The 17,013-nt window shown below is 52.7% G+C and overlaps 2 protein-coding genes across 7 annotated transcripts in view; both read left to right on the top strand.

The window, feature by feature from the left end:
• LOC122383431 (transcriptional activator cubitus interruptus-like) overlaps positions 1 to 9,066 on the top strand; it is a 132,204-nt gene extending 123,138 nt beyond the window's left edge. For all 3 annotated transcript variants that reach the window (XM_043369825.1, XM_043369824.1, XM_043369826.1), the window contains 5 exons: positions 3,884 to 4,297; positions 5,121 to 5,265; positions 5,942 to 6,408; positions 6,753 to 7,028; positions 7,214 to 9,066. In XM_043369825.1, coding sequence (XP_043225760.1) covers positions 3,884 to 4,297; positions 5,121 to 5,265; positions 5,942 to 6,408; positions 6,753 to 7,028; positions 7,214 to 8,554 — 2,643 coding nt within the window. In that variant the 3' untranslated portion in view covers positions 8,555 to 9,066. The remainder of the gene's footprint in view (positions 1 to 3,883; positions 4,298 to 5,120; positions 5,266 to 5,941; positions 6,409 to 6,752; positions 7,029 to 7,213) is intronic.
• Positions 9,067 to 10,468: 1,402 nt separating this feature from the next.
• Positions 10,469 to 15,704, top strand: LOC122383433 (60S ribosomal protein L28-like). 4 transcript variants are annotated; one of them, XM_043369827.1, is made up of 4 exons: positions 10,469 to 10,549; positions 12,249 to 12,347; positions 13,193 to 13,321; positions 15,465 to 15,704. In XM_043369827.1, the coding sequence occupies exons 1-4, from the start codon at positions 10,475 to 10,477 to the stop codon at positions 15,651 to 15,653; spliced, it is 492 nt and encodes a 163-aa protein (XP_043225762.1). In that variant the 5' UTR covers positions 10,469 to 10,474; the 3' UTR covers positions 15,654 to 15,704. The 4 variants fall into 4 exon arrangements, with proteins under 4 accessions (XP_043225762.1, XP_043225763.1, XP_043225765.1 ...); XM_043369828.1 differs by lacking the exon at positions 10,469 to 10,549 and adding an exon at positions 10,558 to 10,673; XM_043369830.1 differs by lacking the exon at positions 10,469 to 10,549 and adding an exon at positions 10,648 to 10,726.
• The last annotated feature ends 1,309 nt before the right edge of the window (positions 15,705 to 17,013 follow it).

Raw genomic sequence — 17,013 nt, forward strand, 5'->3', positions numbered from 1 at the left:
GTTATAACTGGTCTTTTCACAGTATTAAATTAAATGTGCCATTGCAGCCAAGTGTGTTATCATGTAAGGTAAAATCAAAACTACAATGTTGGTTTTACGAGCATTGAGAAGGCTGGTAGGTAACACCTGCCTGTGCTCGTAAATCATGCTGCCAGAGTATTCTAAATTAATTTTATCATACACTTTTGTTGTCCAGAATGGTTGCACTATTGTTTGGTATCATATTATTCCATGTAAATATGGTAGTGTAAAGTCCGACCAACATGTTACCAGATTTGAAGCTGTTACGTTACCTAAGTACCTGTTTTTTACTGGCGTGGTGAATGTCACCTGGATTTTGTTTTGAGGTGCAGACCTAGTAACTCTGACTACATGGGTTTGAAGCTATTATCTATTCTGTTTTTACTGGCCTGGTGAATGGCGACTGATGTTGTCCGTGGATGGCACTGAAACAAATTTTGAGTGTTTTGTACAGTGTTTTAATACAATGCTGAGGGCTGAAAGTTGTCTTGTTTAGAGTGGTGAAAGTTCTGGATATGCCAGCCACCATGGTGGGTCAGAGTTAAATGTGTTGCAGTCAGTTCGGCTTCGGCAAGCACACGGATGGGCATACGCATCAAGACCTGCTCTGCCATACTTTCAGCCAATTTAACCTCGGTAAGTCTTTTCTTTTTTCTGCCAAAAGCTATGACATTGTGAATTTCAGCACTGTGGCCTGTGTGTAGCTTTCAGGAAAGCAATTCTAAATAAAGCTCTGATAAAGTGCAAAATCAGCAATGCAGCCCTCTATTACATTTTCTACAACATCTTACTTGTTCCTTGCATGGAGAGAAAAATGCAATGTTATGAATTCGTTTATTCACATAATTTGACAAGCATGCAGTTACCTGCTACTATCACTGCACAAAACAGAGCAGAAAACATCAGTTGATCAAACACAAGACATAACAGAAGTTTACAACATAGGGCTGCCGAACCTGCTTCCTCCCACCACAGTTGATGCCATTTCCTAGCCTGGCTTGATGTGAGCACTGAATAGCTGCTTTGTCTAATTACAGCTCACTACCATTCAACTTAAACTACTCTCTTTAAAGTAAGAGTGAGGGCAGCTCACTCTTTCAGTGTTCATAGCAGCTCGACAGACGACAGACAACAAACATCTTGACAAACCAACCAGTATTTGATTTGGCTAATGATTTATGTGCTTGTTGTATCATGGCCAAAATACTTTAACAGCAATAATCCCTGTTTCATCTTGATCTTGCTTTTATTTCCATTTGAACTCAGATCTTGAAACAATCATCTGAAGTGATATCAGATACTGGCTTCTGTTTCTCTTGAAAGCAAGTTAAAACAACAATGATAAACTAAGGCAGGAGATGTGAGTTGTGACAGTAGATTTTTGATTCAACATATGTCAACCTTATATTGCTTGAGACCTCTGTGACAGACAAATATTTATAGTTTTTTGATAGTTTGGATTCTTGGCTTGATTTAGCAGATCAGCTGTGAACCTTGACTTTGAAATCACATAAATGTCATGGTACCCGAACGAATCCTCGCATGACATTTCTTCGTAGCACAATTTTTCGTCCGCATTTCTTCGTCTACAAATCTTCGTCGGTGCATTTATTTGTCCCTCAATGCTTACTCTTGCATATATTTGCGTTGAAGAAGAAATGCGAGCCGATTTTCATATACCCTGGTGCGAGACAAAGTAATGCGATAGGTACGAATAAATGCCCTGACGAAGATTTGCAGACGAAGAATTGCGATACGAAGAAATGCCATAAGAATTGTCCTGGAATCCTTTATTGGCCATCATATATTGACCTTGATAAGATAAACGCATCATTCGCGCAATATTTGTCGCACTTTGATACCAAACTATTGCTTCCAAATGCCGACGTAAAGAAAACCTTTATGTGACGTCATAGAAACAGCGGATTTCCCAAAAAGTAAACAAAAATAAAAGTCTTATATCTCGAAAACGGGTGAATATTTTCCGGTAAAATTTGGTAGATGTTCATTTTCGCTCTTTGTGATTCACGCTACATCACTTTTATGCCAATTCATTAACTTTTTTGAAGGTGGGAGGGTCCCTTTAACCCGGCAGTTGCTGGGGTATTTCGCCACCCACCGTTTGCTGGGGGGGGGGGGGGGCGTTAAACGCCCCCAGCCGATAACTCGCGAACCAATAGGCGCAGCGAAACGCACGAGGCGGCAAACGAAAGAACGCGGCGAGACGCTTCAGATGAGTACTTTAAAGTTGAATTTTGAGGTCACAGGTCGGGTCAAGGTCAGGTCAAACACCTGAAATCGGGCTTTCAGTAGCATGGACTTCAGGACTTCGCAATGGGCGCCTCTCGTCATAAACTCTGTCAAAACGGTGCACAATCCATCATATGAGGCCTACAAGAGTGTCAGCTCCATGTAGGGGTCAGTCAAGCATAGGTCAGGGTCAAGGTCAGGTCAACCGGGTAGGCACATATCCCCGAAAATCATAACTGATATTCGCAACCCGTGACACATGTTTTATGGGTAATTTTTTGGGGCGTCGAACACGATGGTGACATTCATTTTATCATATGTGTACGTGTTTGGCTCAAAAAGTTCAATTTAAGAAATACATGTATCATGGTCGTGAAGTAGTCACGAGAAATTGCCAAGATTCAGTTCAAGATTTTGGAAAATGCGGAACGATAATCAATAATCGAAGATAGCCATGTGATTGTTCATGGTATTGGCAGTCTAATGGCGTTTACTGCATGTCTGTATGTCTGTTCTGTGATTTTATATGATTTTTTGAACATATGCCGTTTTTGGTCGAAAACTCAGAAATCATGACGTCACTAAAACCTCGATATCTCAAAATTTTTCGGACCGATTTTTTTGAAACTTTGTCACAATAAACTTCAATCAATTCCCTACAGGTACCCAAAATTTGGCGCGCCTGCGGCGCGCCGTTTTTATGCTATGGCCCGGCGAAAAAAGTGGGGGCGTTTAACGCCCCCCCCCAGCAACTCGCGGGTTAAAGCCGCAAAAGGACGACAAAATCCGTCGCCGTCTGCTGCCGCTTGCGGTTTCCGAATTTTTCCGATCGTCGCCCTTTCCTATCCATGTTTGTGCCATGTCCAGACTGCACTAACTGGCCGCGGCTGGCCGCCGTCTGTAGACGTATTTGGCGCGGCGGCTGCCGTGGGCGTTCCTGTGCAACACGACACCGAGCGGTGACGACGCTCGCGTGTCGGCGCTGTCGCCAGACCGACCTGTTATCGGCCGGCCGTCGCTGCCACCGTGTGCAGTTTGTACAGTGGCCGTCGGTTCCACTGTCCGGCTCCCTACTCACCCTCTTCTCTTCCGAGGTCTCTTCCTGTCATCTCTCCCCCTTCGTCTTCTCACTCATCCTGCGCACCAATCTCGTTTTCTGTGTCTACTTTCTTATCCGCATATCTCAGCGGTTTTCTTTGTTGTTTTTTTTTTCGCGGTATCGTCCATAACCCTCCTAGTCCTCCCGTACCATCCCTCTTCTCCCTGTGCCTCTCTTAGCTCCCGAATCTGTGCTGAACTCTGCCATGTCTGCCGGCAGCCAGCCGGAGTGGCTCGGTGAGTGGTGGGACGCGCCGACGTCCCCCGAATGTTCGGTCGTCTGTCTGTTTGTCTAGTGAATGTCTGCTCGTCTGCGAGTCGGTGTATGCATGCTGTGTTGCAAAAGGCTTAGGAACCCGTTCCATCCTTAGAGCTCGACGCTTGTAGCTGCTGGGTGCTAATGTGGAGCATCAATATAATCCACCGGCGGAGAGCTTGCAGCAGAGCCAATCAATGTGCCCACCGGGGGTGTTCGGTGGGTACCAGCCACTGACCGTCCTCCATCACCTTACAGAAGCCGTACGTCTGTAAGATCCCGGGCTGCACCAAGCGCTACACGGACCCCAGCTCACTCCGCAAACACGTCAAAACCGTACACGGCCCAGAGTTCTACAAGAACAAGCGGCACAAGGGTCTGCCCGACGACGGCGGCGCCACCGGCTACGGCAGTCCGGGCGACGACACCAAGCTGACCAGCGTCAGCAGCCCCAGCGTCAAGTCGGAGGACGCTGGCTCGCCCGGTATGCCGGCCCGCTCGCCCGGGGACGCCGGCGGGGGTGGAGCCGGGGGCAGCGGCGGTGGCGCCGGCGCCGGCGGCGGCCAGGGCTCGGCGCCCGAGCAACCCATCAGCGACAACAACGTCAGCACGACGAACGGCGTGTCGGCGGTCGAGGCGCCCTGGGAGATACCGGAGGATGAGGAGGTGGAGGTGAGGCGCTGGGCGTGCCGAGGGCTCATATGGGTCTTCAAAAGACGCGCCGACCCCGGGGGCGGAGGGTGGAGGGTGCGAGGGAGTGGGGAGAGACAGCCTCTGTTCCCCAAAGTGGCCGGCGCTGCTCTCTAAACGCCGCCGCCTCACTCTGACCGTGAGATCACAATCGGTCGATTTGCTGCCGCCTTTGTCGCGCCGAACGACGGCAAATAGCTCGCAGAAGAGGGCCGTAAAACTCGCCGGCCGCTGCTTCCGGCCGCTGCTGCAGCTGGCGCCCTGTGCAGGCCTCCGGTCAGCCCTGCCCGGCGGCGGCGGCGGCGGCCTCTGATGCCACGCCGCCGCCGGTAGCGAGAGGCAGATGGGACTGTAGTGTTTACCCTCGCGGCTGGCCGACCGCTCACCGTTGCTCCGTTACTCCGTCTATGTGACCCGGTCCCAACGCCTGTCCCACTGTCTGACAGTGACCGTCCGTCCCGGAGTCCCAGTCCCGGCCAGGTTACGGCCGCGGCGGTTTATGACGGGCTCACAGCGGACTTTCGTCCGGCCCGGTTTATGGGGGCTTATTGTGTCGACTGTGCTGGTCCGGCGGCCAGGTATTGGACCACAGCTCACCTGCTCGCTCCTTTTGTGTCCGCCCGGCCCGGCGGCGCTGCTAACTACAGGGAGATACATGAGCCTTTAAACAGCCCCGGCCGGACGAAAGGGCAGCGGAGGGAGCGGCACTGACGTCAGAGGCCGTACGACTCGCGCCGACCTGTGTGTAACTGTGTGTGTGACACCGTGCGGCTCTCACTGACCAGCTGTCTCTGGTGACCGCCAGGTACCCATGGGCCCCATGGCCGTGCAGGCCGGGGTCGGCGGCGTCGGCGGCGGTCCGGCCAACCGACTCCAACCACCCGGCCGCATGTACCGGCCGAGACTGCAAGCCAAGAACGCCATGTCGCACGCGGCACTTCTGCACAACGGTGAGACTGCTGACCGGGCGGAGCGGGGGCGGGGAGGGAGGGGGCGCCGCCCGCCGTCCGCTCCGTGTCGCCGGACGGGGAGTCGCGCTGCTCCGGCCACCGGTGTACCGTGGCCGGCCTCCCGCGGTCCGTCAGTGATGGATCGCTGCCGCCGCCGGACAGCGGCGCGCGGCCGGCTCGGCTCCCCGTATGGGCGCTGCAATAGCTGTGATTGTATCTGTCGGCCGGCTGACCAGACGCGCCGGACCCGCGCGCTGCCGGCGGCCGGCCAGATGGCGACGGTGATGCGCCAGTGACCGCCTGTGTAATTGGTGGGTGTTATTGGCGGTGATCAGCCGGCGCGGCGGCCGCGCGTCTGGCGGCGTGTTGAATTTCGTGCACTATCAGCCCCGGCCGTGTCACGGCATGTCTGGTGCTTTGTGTGTTCCGCCACCGCCTAGCAGCAAACCGGCCCTGGTGCTAATTCCCTGCGTGCTGCGCATTTGTTTTAGGTGTAGGTGGGGATTCAACAGAGTTATGTCGGGGTGCTTGAGTCTCGAGCTAAGAGTGATGCAGTGAAACAGAAAGTGTGCAATATGTAGGGTTTGTGGGGGACGCGGCGTGTTCAGGGAGATTTTGTTATGCACTCGTTATCAGAGCCCAACGTTGACTGACCAACACGTCGCTTCGTTGTCAGGCGGCCGCGGCCCGACGCTCATGGACATCAACTACCGGCTGCAGCACATGCGCGTCTCGCCGTCCGGAGTACCCGCCGGCTGCGTACCCCGGCGGCACAGCTACGACTCGGCGCCGCGGCCCGACCTGGGCTGCGGCGCGCCGGCCGACGGTGGCGCCACCACGCTGCTGGAGCCGCGCCGAGACAGCGGCGCCACCGTCAGCACCTACTACGGCAGCTGGAGCAGCCAGCAGCCGAGCCGGCGCGAGTCCCAGATGTCGCAGATGTCGGCGGCCTGCGGACCGGCCGGCGGCAGCCTGTACGACCCGATCTCGACCGACGTCAGCAGGCGGTGCTCGGATATGTCTGCGGCGTCGGCGGCGCCGGCCGGCCGCCTCAGCGCCGGCATGGCCGCGCAGCTGCAGCGCCTGCAGCGGCGCAACCTCGTCAGCCAGCAGATGGGCAGCATGGGCAACCTGGTGGTCCAGGTGAGTGTGTGGTACCCTCGGCGGGAGCCGGGCGGGGTGGGATCAGCGGGGGAGATCGCACCGCTCGTGACTAGGACGTGTCGTGTCGATCAGCAGGTGTTCGCCCGTCGCTTTGTGTTAGGCTGTAGGACTGAATATGTGCTATGCATTATTCCGTGATCACTACCCAGTCACCTGAGCCGTTGCATTGCTGATGATTTGTCGAGCTTTGTCTCAGGCTCTCAACGACACTGAATGTCAATCACCACCGCTGGTGACCCTGTCGACCGCTGAGTATCTCGCCGGTGCACCGGCGAGATACTCAGGACACCGCGGTGTCCTGACTGTCCGCCTCTCCCCGCCAGTCGCAGACGCAGTGTCAGGCGATGGAGCAGCGCGGTCTGCCCGGCCGGCCTCCCTCCTCGTCTGTGGGCGGTGAGCAGCAGCGGCGCGCCTCGGACCCTGTCCGTCCGATGGGCCGGCCGCCGCGGCCCCTCGGCCCGCCGGCCGGGCCGCCGCGGCGCCGCGCCAGCGCGCGGCGACACCCCAACCAGGAGGTGGTGCTCGACGAGCTCTCTGAGGACCAGTACATCGAGGAGCGGCTCGTACTGCCCGACGAGATGGTCAACTACCTGCAGCAGGTGAGCCGCGCCGCATACTTCACGAGCGCGTTTGTAACCGGTGTTTGTTCGTCGTTGTGTTTCCATTCATGGCTGCAGCATTTACATTCGATTTACTTAGCTGTCGTGGCGCAGAGTATCTTAAATTTTCGTTTCAAGTGTCCCATTGTCCTTCACCTCGCTAACGGTCGTGTTTCTGTTTTCAGACGAACGCGGCTGGCTCGGGAGCGGCGCAATCTGCGACGATGAACGCAAGTCAGATGAGTCCGCACCCCCAGCACGCCCAGCCGAGCCCGGCCTACAGCAATCAGCCAGTCCAGAGTCCGGCTTATAGCAACCAACCAGTCAACAGCCCGGCATACAGCAATCAGCCAGTCAACAGCCCTGCTTACAGCAACCAGCCGGTGACCAGTCCGGCCTATAGCAACCAGCCTGTCAACAGCCCGGCGTACAGCAACCAGCCTGTCAACAGTCCGTTTGCCGGACCGATGGGATCGCCTGCCTACCAGCAGCAGTCCCAGCAGCCGCAGCCGCAGCAGCAGGTGGCGTACGGTCCCCAGCAGCAGCCGCAGCAGCAGCAGCAGCAGCCGGTGCCGAGCCCTGCCTACAGCCAGCAGCCGGTGGCCAGCCCGGCGGTGGCTGCCACGGCACCTGTCTGTCAGCAGGTGCAACAGCAGGCGCAGATGAGCTGCCAGATGGCTGCCATGCCCGGCTGCCAGAACATGCACCCGCACCAGCAGCAGGCGGCGCAGCAGGCGGCAGCACACCAGCAGCAGGTGCAGCAGGCCCAGCAGGCGCAGCAGCAGCGGCAACAGCAGCAGATGCAGCAAATGCAGCAGCAGCAGCACCAGATGCAGCAGCAGCAGCAGCAGATGGCGGCTGGTGGCATGTCACAGGGTGTGATGCAATGGCACCACCAGGGCGCCGCCGGAGCGCACAACTGCGCCGCCGGCAGCTACCACTGCCAGCCGGCGTTCCCCCAGCAGCAGCAGCAGCAGCAGCAGCAGCAGGGCTACCCGGCGCAGCAGCCGGTGCCACCCTCCATGGGCCACCCGTGCGCCGGCGGCGCTGGTACCGGCGCAATGTTCGCCTGCGGCCACCCAGCGCCGCCCGGCCAGCCGCCCATGGCGTACCAGCAGCCGTGCCCCGGCTGCCAGCAGCAGCAGCAGCAGGCGCGCCAGCAGTGGGCCGCCGGGTACCCCGGGTACGGCGCCTGCCAGCAGCCCCAGCAGCAGCAGCAGCAGCAGTCGCCGCAGCGATCTCAGGCGCGGCCCCGGCCCGAGCCGGGACGCACCTTTATGAACGCCGACAGCTTTCACCGGACGCTCGAGTACGTGCAGCGGTGTAAGCGCTGGAGCGGCGAGTCGCCGGCGCCGGCGGCCGCCGCGGCCGCGCCGCCCACGCCCGTGCCCTACAGCGGCGCAGCCAGCGACGTGTCCGTCATGGACAGCGCCAGCAACGTGATGCCGCGCAACAACATGGTCATCAACGACATGAGCTCTGCCATGACGGCGCTGGCCAGAGAGAACCGGTACCTGCACATGTGAGCGGCCGCCGCCCGCTCGCCGGCCACTGTTGATATTGTAGAGCGGTGCGCCCCGCGGCGCCCGCTCGATCTCCGACCCTATGTGTGTGCGTGTGTGTGCGTGGGTGTGTGCGCTCGTGTTCGGACACGGGTGACAGTGTATGTGTATGAGGGCAGGAGTGTGACGGCGCGTGTGCGCCACCTATAGATCGGACTGGACTGGGCGCACCGGCGCCGTCGCCATATTCCAGTCCTGAATTGTACGTGCCAAACGGCGTGTCGGCGCCGGCGAGAGGTCGCCCACCTAGCGCCGAAGGTTAGCTGGTGCGACCGGCCTGTCAGCACCGCCGATGGTACTTAACGCTCGGGTCCCGGGGCACGGGCGAGGGGACAGGGTCGCGGGACGGCGCGATCGTACCTACCCGACACTGTGCCTGTTACTGGCCTTCCATGTGAGTGCGGGCTAACGTGAATTATTGATGTCATGTGCATGCTAAATGGTTTTATTGCGAAAAATGAATTTGTTATGGATTTGAACTTGTTTCGGTCGGCTGTTGTGTGGTGTGGTGTGTAAGGAGATTGAAATATCATGGGTTGATCAAACGATGGAACAAACAGCGTTTGGATGGTATTCGTTAATTTTAGCCAGTAGGTATGTAGATTCTGTTTATGTAAGGTATTTACAAGAGTTTAGCTGCGTCTCTAAAATAGACACACTCCCGAGGCAAACTCCACTCTGATATAAAATATGCGAACTAAATAAGCCGTACAAAGGGGCTGGTCGACAGTATGAGGGACAAGAAGTGCAGGCCAATTGCGATAAAAACGTGTGATAGATGGCAGGAATAAAGCACCAGACCGATCGTTTCCTGGAAACTCTCACCGTTTTGCACCGCTAATTGAGCCAGAGCTTCGCAAAAAAGACTAGCGTATTTGCCTTTTCGATTTCCGAGACGTAGCGACGTACTCAAAGTTTAAAATCAACCAACCGGTGACCTATGTAGGTCAGGCACCAAGGTCGACAGTTTTTGGTGAAGAGCTTCGCCAAACATGGTCGAAGTATCGCGATTTTAACACTTATCATTTTTATTGTCGGTCGCGTCGAATGGTTCAATTTTTTATCGCAAAAAGGTCAACATAGGGTGTTGAACTCCGGTCAAAGTCAGGTCACGGAGCTGGTCGAATCAGGTGATAATTGTCATTAATAATCGTTCGATCGATTCAGCAAGTCTTTTCGAGTCCGTAGGTGGTTTTCCCTACTTTAACTTAGCTCACTGATCGGGAGTTATTGATGAACGAAGAGCTGATAACGTCGATGACGTGATCGTGAAGCCTCATATTTGGCTTCACGCAAGATCGATGATGATCGATGAAATGTTATCCTAGATTGCAAAAAGTGTATGAAATCACGATTTCATGGGTTGGAAATAGTCTTGCCTCATTTATTGGCGCTAAAATAACAGTTTGCATTAAGTGACACTAGCGGCCGTTTTCGACCGTTTTTCCCGACGGGATACCACTGCTGTATAGTTTTCATCATGTGGCTCAAGGAAAATCCAAGACATAGGTGAAAATTGTGAGGATTCGGGATCCGAAGTTAACCTTCTGTTGATCAGTAAGTTAAAAGTTTCTTTCCTTTAAGTAACCTCCGTCACTCCGTTGAGTGTTGACCGTTTCGGTTACCATCTCCAAGATTCCTAGAGAGTCCCTCGACAGCTGTCACGTAATCCCAGCATTGCACTCTGCAGCCCAGAGTAGGCATAAGAGACAGCTCAGCTCAAAAGGCACTGACGGACAGCCTTCAGACCATTGTTTGCAATATTTTGCTCAATTTGTTGATGTAATGCCCGACTTGATGAAAAGATAAAAGGACGTTAACGTCATTTGCCTGGGTATTTAAATTGGTAGTTGGTTCTTTTGTACTTGAATTGTCTTTATTTCTATGGATAAAATTTCTCATTGCATCATCATAAGAATTCCTAAAAAAAAATTATCTGATATTTTGTCTTCAATCAAAGTAAGATTTACATCAATCTTCCCTGATAATCACTGATATCGCCGATACCATTAAAAAGTATTGATAAATGGCGGTGCTGGATAGCGTCCCACCCTCTTCCTTTTGTGCATCTGAAGTTGCCAAGGTGATAAACATTGTATATGTTTGAACCCTTTCGAAGGTTTTCGCTGTGTTATTGTAAGCATGAGGAGAAACATAATATACGAAGAAATTCTGTTTTGTGCAAGTGCTGTAATTGGAGGCCTGTAACTTAGTGTGCTATTAGCGGTGCTTACTTATGCCTTTTTTTACTTTTTTGTTGAATTCATTTTGTGAAGTTTATGATACATTGACTATATTTTTCACTATGTAAATGTGCAGCAAATTGGGTCTGTTCCCGTCACTCCCAAAAAAATCTGATGCGGTTGGATTAGCTTGGAGGAGAGCTGTTTCAGGCAGGGCATATTTTAACAAATTTTTACTGCGTCCCAAAGTTGAGCAGAGGGCACGTGCTACGACTAAGGGCACAGGGCAAGGAACAGAGTAGGGCACTGAGGAGGGCAGAAAGTAGGGCACGACAGGTTACAGGGCATGGCACAGGACATTTTAGAGGGAAGGGTACAGGTCAGGGCACACAGCAGGGCACAGTTTAGGGAACCGGACAGGGCACAGGGCAGGGACGCAGTGGGTCAAATCAGCAGGGGCTACGTCCCAAGGCAAGTGGGCTGCGTCCCAGAATGGGACGCAGTTAGTGCCGTAAAATATGCCCTGGTTTCAGGAGAACCCTGGAACCATTTTTGCGAGGAAATCAGCTGTTTTCTGGCTGTAATGGTTGGTGATATGTGGCGTTCAAACATAAACCAAGAGATAATGACTTTCTAATAAGATAAACAAACATTAATGTCAAACATTACTATTAAAAGGTATCCTATCCTCATCAAACAGTAAAATCATTTCTACTTCCCTCACATATCATTTATAAACAATTCACATTTTATCATGTGCGGCAAACATTTCTATGCAGAACCTTCTCCAAAAATCATCGATCACCGGTGAAACAGGCCCAGATGGCAGAATATTTTGTGGAACCATTTGGCCAGCATACTTTTCCTTGCAGCAAAATGAGGTGATTGCTTGCCATCAAAGTAAAATGATTTTGAAAACTACTTGATTGCAACACTTATCTGTGTTACAATCAAATTTCAATCAAATGTGTTGTTTCAATTAACCTGGGGGGTGGCTACTCACTTATTCACATTAATGCACCTCTCATTCACATCTCATCCCCACAAGGAGAAACATTTCACTATCACTTGGTGTGCCACACTTAGTAGCAAAAGAATTGGAATCATGCATATTTGTCATGCCAGTATGTGGCAGAATATTCTGCTGTGACTTGGTGCCTTGGAAATTCAGCCTCTTGCTCCACCCACTGATGTCTACTGCACATGTGCCATGCCATAATATTTTGTGGTGAAATGCTGACAAACAAACAAACAGACAAACTGCTATGGTGAAATGCTCCATGCTGACAAACATCCATGGCATTGCCATCACACATTTTGACATTTGACCTTTTTTTGCAGCTCAAGGCAATAGGTGTTACCTAGCAGTTTTGACTATTTTTCAATGGGTGTATTAAATGGTTTATGGATGTTATTTGTGTTTCTCTTACCAGTGCTTTCAGCAGCTCATTCAGGAGACATTTTCTTGCCGGCAGATGGCGTCCGCTGCATCTCCTGAGCTGGTCTGGCAGATGATCAGGAACAACCATGGCTCTCTGATGAAGGCCCGCAACATCCGCCGACCTTTCAGCAAGGTGTGTGCCTGTCTTGCACACAGCATAGGTCATCTCACATGCCCAGGTGTCAGAATTAAAATGCCCAAACTTAACCCTCGCATGTGTAGGGGTCGGATGGACCCCTCCCCATGGTTTTTCGCGAATAACTCGCGCCTAAAGCGGCCGATCGCGACGAAACTTTCAGTACCCTCGAGTTGATAAATTTTCACACCTACACTCAACACTGAAAATTTCATGACCCTGACCCAAGTGGCCTTTGACGTGTGACCTATTTCTCGAGGCCATGTTTGGCCGGAATCGCGATTCGGCGTATGTCGGCTCGCATTAGCCGCGCGTTTGCAAGCTTTTCGTGGTTTCAAACGTTCAAACATGTGATTCGATGTTGCTCCCATGCATTAGGGGGATGTCGAGGTCACCTGAAGGTCAGGTCATTGACCTTTGGTGATCTCGGTTCACTTTTTCGAGTTTTACATGTAACTAGGCTAGTTTTTGGAGCTGAATTCGAATTTAGAAACCATTAGAACATTGGTGCCTTCGTAACATGTTACGTACGAAGCTGTCAGAGGCGTTTGACACCTACTACGAATACCCGTCACGGCCCCTACTGGTTGACCTGACCTGACCCGACCTGGTGCTTAAAAACGATGCTTAAACGATGCTTAAAAACATCATCTGTGATCAAAACTAACACGATATTCGTGATCAGCACCCCAAAAAAAACCATAGCAGCCACACTTTGCGTTTTTCTAACAGGTCCCGAATTTCCCGACTTTTGGGTCATTGACCTGACCTGGAAGGTCAAGCACAGCTATTGAGCTAGGTTAGGGAATTTTAAACTCATCCAAACACTGTTGTGTTTGCAGGAGGCCAACAACCTGAAGAACGTTAACTCGTACCGGTTCAACGGCTTCGTCCAGAAGAACGTGGTCGGCGTGGAGCCGATGGCCAGCGGAAAGGGCGCCGTCCTCATCACCAAGAAGAAGCGCAGCTCGGTATGTGTCGACGACCTATTCCAGCTTCAGTTGTGTGGACTGATTCTGCTGAGCCTTAGTAGCCGATAATTAAGCCGATAATTAGCAGACTTCGCTTGATAGGACAAGAACGAATTCAAAATTGAAAATCCATTCTAGTAAATACTGTGTCAAATCAAGCAAATACCGTGACAAGTTTCGGCTGTCTAAAATTGTTCCGTCTACTCTGTAATGACTGACCGGACTAACCTATCGGTAGGCACTAGGCATTGCCACTCACATCTCACTTGTCACGGCAACACATTGTCACGTACCACGATCGGGGTACTTCTGCACTGGCGTCCAGGGCCCGTTTCCACATCTGGGGAACGGAGTGGTCGCTCAAAGTTGCCGGTACAGCGCTTGGGACAGGCTAGAATACCTAGTGGCTATCACAAGTTGGGATCTAATTTCACACGCGTATACGTGCAGGGACTGTTTCGACACCTTAAAAATCGCTGGGTCGATTGCGTTGAAAATAGTTCAAATTTGGAAATCGACAGGTAATATTGGTACACAGCTCAAGATAGTTTTGGTTTTGGGTCTTACTTTGCACGCTCAGGCGTGGATGTCTCACTGTTCCGCTCGCATGTGCGTTGCCCACAATGCATCTTACTGATATCAGATTCCCGAAAAGACATTGTTTTTAATAAATTTACTGTTTCGCAAAAAAAAAAAATGCTGTCGCAAATGTATGCTGCTTGCTGCGGCTATGCTGGACAGAAACATCAATATCCGGTGCACAGCGCTCGTAATGAGCAACGAGCCAAGCAGTTAATCCTTACGCCCGTTCGTGCTGAATCTAACCGCCAAGCGATTTTTACTTCCTTTAGAGTATTTTTTCGAGTGATAATTATCACCAAGTGCAAAATCGTCTGACTTGTGCTGGGTTGTGTGCCTCAAACCCGTACATCCACCACCCAGCCGATTTATCCTTTTTCTGTTTTTTTTTTTCGTGTGAATGTACCTATCTCCTCCGTGGAGATGATCAACCAACATTTAGTCCTATAAGTGCCGTGCCACTCACAGTCACTCGCATTCTTTTACGTTGCCTGCCAGTGCTGGAAATGAGGCCGCTTTCTGGTCCCGGCGTTTTATTCTCCGGGCGGGTTAATCCCATCCAGCGTTTAGCCTTTCGGGACCCACTCAGGGTCGCGGTTGTTTTCGCCGCTCGCCGCAGTCGAGATGCAAAGTTAATAGTCATACGAAGCTTATTTAGGGCCAGCTAAACCAGCCTGGTCTGGAGTTACTGTTAATGTATACATATAGCTGAAAGAAAAAGGTTTTGTAGAATCGATTAATTTCGAAGTCGTATATTCAGAGGCCCCAAATAAACTTCGTGTGACTATCTACTTTGTATCTCGAATGGGCCGAGCGGCAAAAACAACCGCGACCCTGAGTGGGTCCCGAAAGGCTAAGCGCTAGACGGGGCTAACCCACCCGGAGAATAAAACGCCGGGACCAGAAAGCGGCCTCATTTCCAGCACTGTTGCCTGCACCTCGACCCAAACCGGACACGCCAGCTACCTCGGCTGCATTGCTCCAGGCACCACCATCCGCCACCTGCTGGGTGACGAGTCACCCTTGGTTTTATCTGGCAGCATCTTTTCTTTCATTCAGTCCATCAGTTTTCCTGTGATATATTCGTTTTACTATAATGTGGTATGGTATAACGCATCTCATCTGGTTCTAGTCCTTTTTAGTTCGTCAGTTCTCTGTTGGCATACCCGCTTTACCAGTACAACGTTATGGGCGCAAAATGACCACCGCAGTCGACGCGCCCTAAAGCCGTATTAAACAAACAACGGCAAGAATGTTGCTCGCTGTTTCATTTTATGGCGTTGCAGCTGCCAAATTGCCATGCTCAGATGCACGAGAGCATTGAGGGGCGGGGCATCTGTTTTGCCCTATTGAATAACGACTCGATGGCCGTCAGTGAATAGTTGCACACATTTGATATTGCTGGCTATTCAGATGGTTTCTCGTGCTGCATTGTGTTCGTGGTCTGGTGATCCGTGCTGCTGTTGGTCGGGCTTGTCTCTACCCCTGCCGTCAGCGTCCTGTTTGCAGTGACTCCATCCACAGGTCTGACAATTGTGACCCCTCCCACCCCTGTGTTCCGCAGCACAAGCCGGGTCAGAGCGTGCTGCGCCAGCCGCTGGTCAAGGGCAAGCGCGTCTCGATCCAGAAGGTGCGCCGCGCCCTGAAGGGCGCCAGCTACCGGAAGGACCTGCGCAGCCTGGCGGCGCGCCGGGCGGCCGCCATCATCCGCTCCCAGGAGCCGCCGCGGCCCGCCAAGGCCAAGAAGAACTGATCAGCTCATACACATACACAAATGATGACAAATATATGGCCAGGGACAGCCGTCTGTCTGTGTCTGTGTGATCGAAGTGGCTGTCACGAGCCGAGTGGACGGGATGGGGGGAGAACATGGAAATGGTCGGCCGAAAATGATGGGCTTGGCAGTGGCAAACGCCGCGTGGGGCTCTCGGTGCAATCACCGTTCGTCGTGCCCGTGTAGAGTTGGCAGCATCACGCAGTGTGTGATACAGGGGGGGGGGGGGGGGGGGCGTCGAAAGTTCACACTGGTTGAGGTGCACATTCAATACGATATGCATCAGCGGAAACAAAATGTTTCTTTTTGGCTGTGGGCACTATGTCATTTAGGAGGCGCGATGGAAAGTTACCGGCCATAAGGCAACAATTTACTGTACAAACTAGAATATCCTGCCATCGTTTTGCCCGATCGCATATATCACCGTAGGACCACATTGCAGACTCGCATCTGTGTTTTGTTACAACGCACTTGCGCCTCATTTGGGTTTTGAGACATGGCGATGGAGGGGACTGCTTGCTGGTGCCTCCGCCTGTTGGCCCGCCAGCCACTCTACGTCACTCAGCCACTCACTCGTTCTGACCAGGTGGTTTCTCGGGTTCCTCGTCCCAGTCCGCCGCTTCCGGGGCACGTCACTTGTACACTCGGGGACAGATTGATGTTCCACCACTCCCTACCCATCGGGCTCCCATGGCTCAGCACTGGCTGCTGCCAGTGGCAGCACTGGTACTGGCAGGCAGTGCTGAGCAGTGCTAAGGGCAGGCAACGCTGGCAGCAGCCAGTGCTGAGCCATGGGAGCCCGATGGGTGGGGAGTGGTGGAACACCAATCTGCCCCCGAGTGTACCAGCTGACGGGCGGTTGACGAATCACCCAAGATCCAATAAAATTCCCAAAAAAGGCTGTTTCCATGGGTTAGCGCCTAGCGGCTTGCTGTCTTCGTGTCAGTCAGTCTCAGAAATGCGTGAGATAATCATTTTATTGCACACAATAGTTGTTCCTGACTCAACCTCCGCGCCTCAGGCCGTGTTGGAGCTTGATTTGTGATTGCGTATCGGTTAGAAGTCTCTACAGTAGCGCGATGAGGACCGTGTTAGGTTAGGATGCGTATGGGTCCCAGGCACAAGCCCAGGCAGGTCCCAGGGCCGGCTCGTCCCGACTCCTAACGTCTTGTCAGGTCAGCTAAAAGGCAGCCTCCGGCCGTCCCAGCAATTTCAATCACTTGTTGAAGCTGCCTTCTGTGGCACTCTTGAGACTGCCGAAAGTTAACCCTCAAGGAAATTTGTATGGAGGGAATACGGAGGCCCACACACCCCCATACGTCCCTGATTTCGTGCGCAC

Source organism: Amphibalanus amphitrite, unplaced genomic scaffold (assembly GCF_019059575.1).
Source record: "Amphibalanus amphitrite isolate SeventyFive unplaced genomic scaffold, NRLGWU_Aamphi_draft 000163F_arrow, whole genome shotgun sequence".
Lineage (NCBI taxonomy): Eukaryota > Metazoa > Arthropoda > Thecostraca > Balanomorpha > Balanidae > Amphibalanus > Amphibalanus amphitrite.

Bases quoted from the DNA above. Each gene is read 5' to 3' on its own strand.
- LOC122383433 (XM_043369827.1), top strand. From the start codon at position 10,475: ATGGATAAAATTTCTCATTGCATCATCATAAGAATTCCTAAAAAAAAA. The intron at 10,550-12,248 runs GTAAGATTTACA...TCTTGCCGGCAG, and splicing joins ATATTTTGTCTTCAATCAAA to ATGGCGTCCGCTGCATCTCC. The intron at 13,322-15,464 runs GTATGTGTCGAC...TGTGTTCCGCAG, and splicing joins CCAAGAAGAAGCGCAGCTCG to CACAAGCCGGGTCAGAGCGT.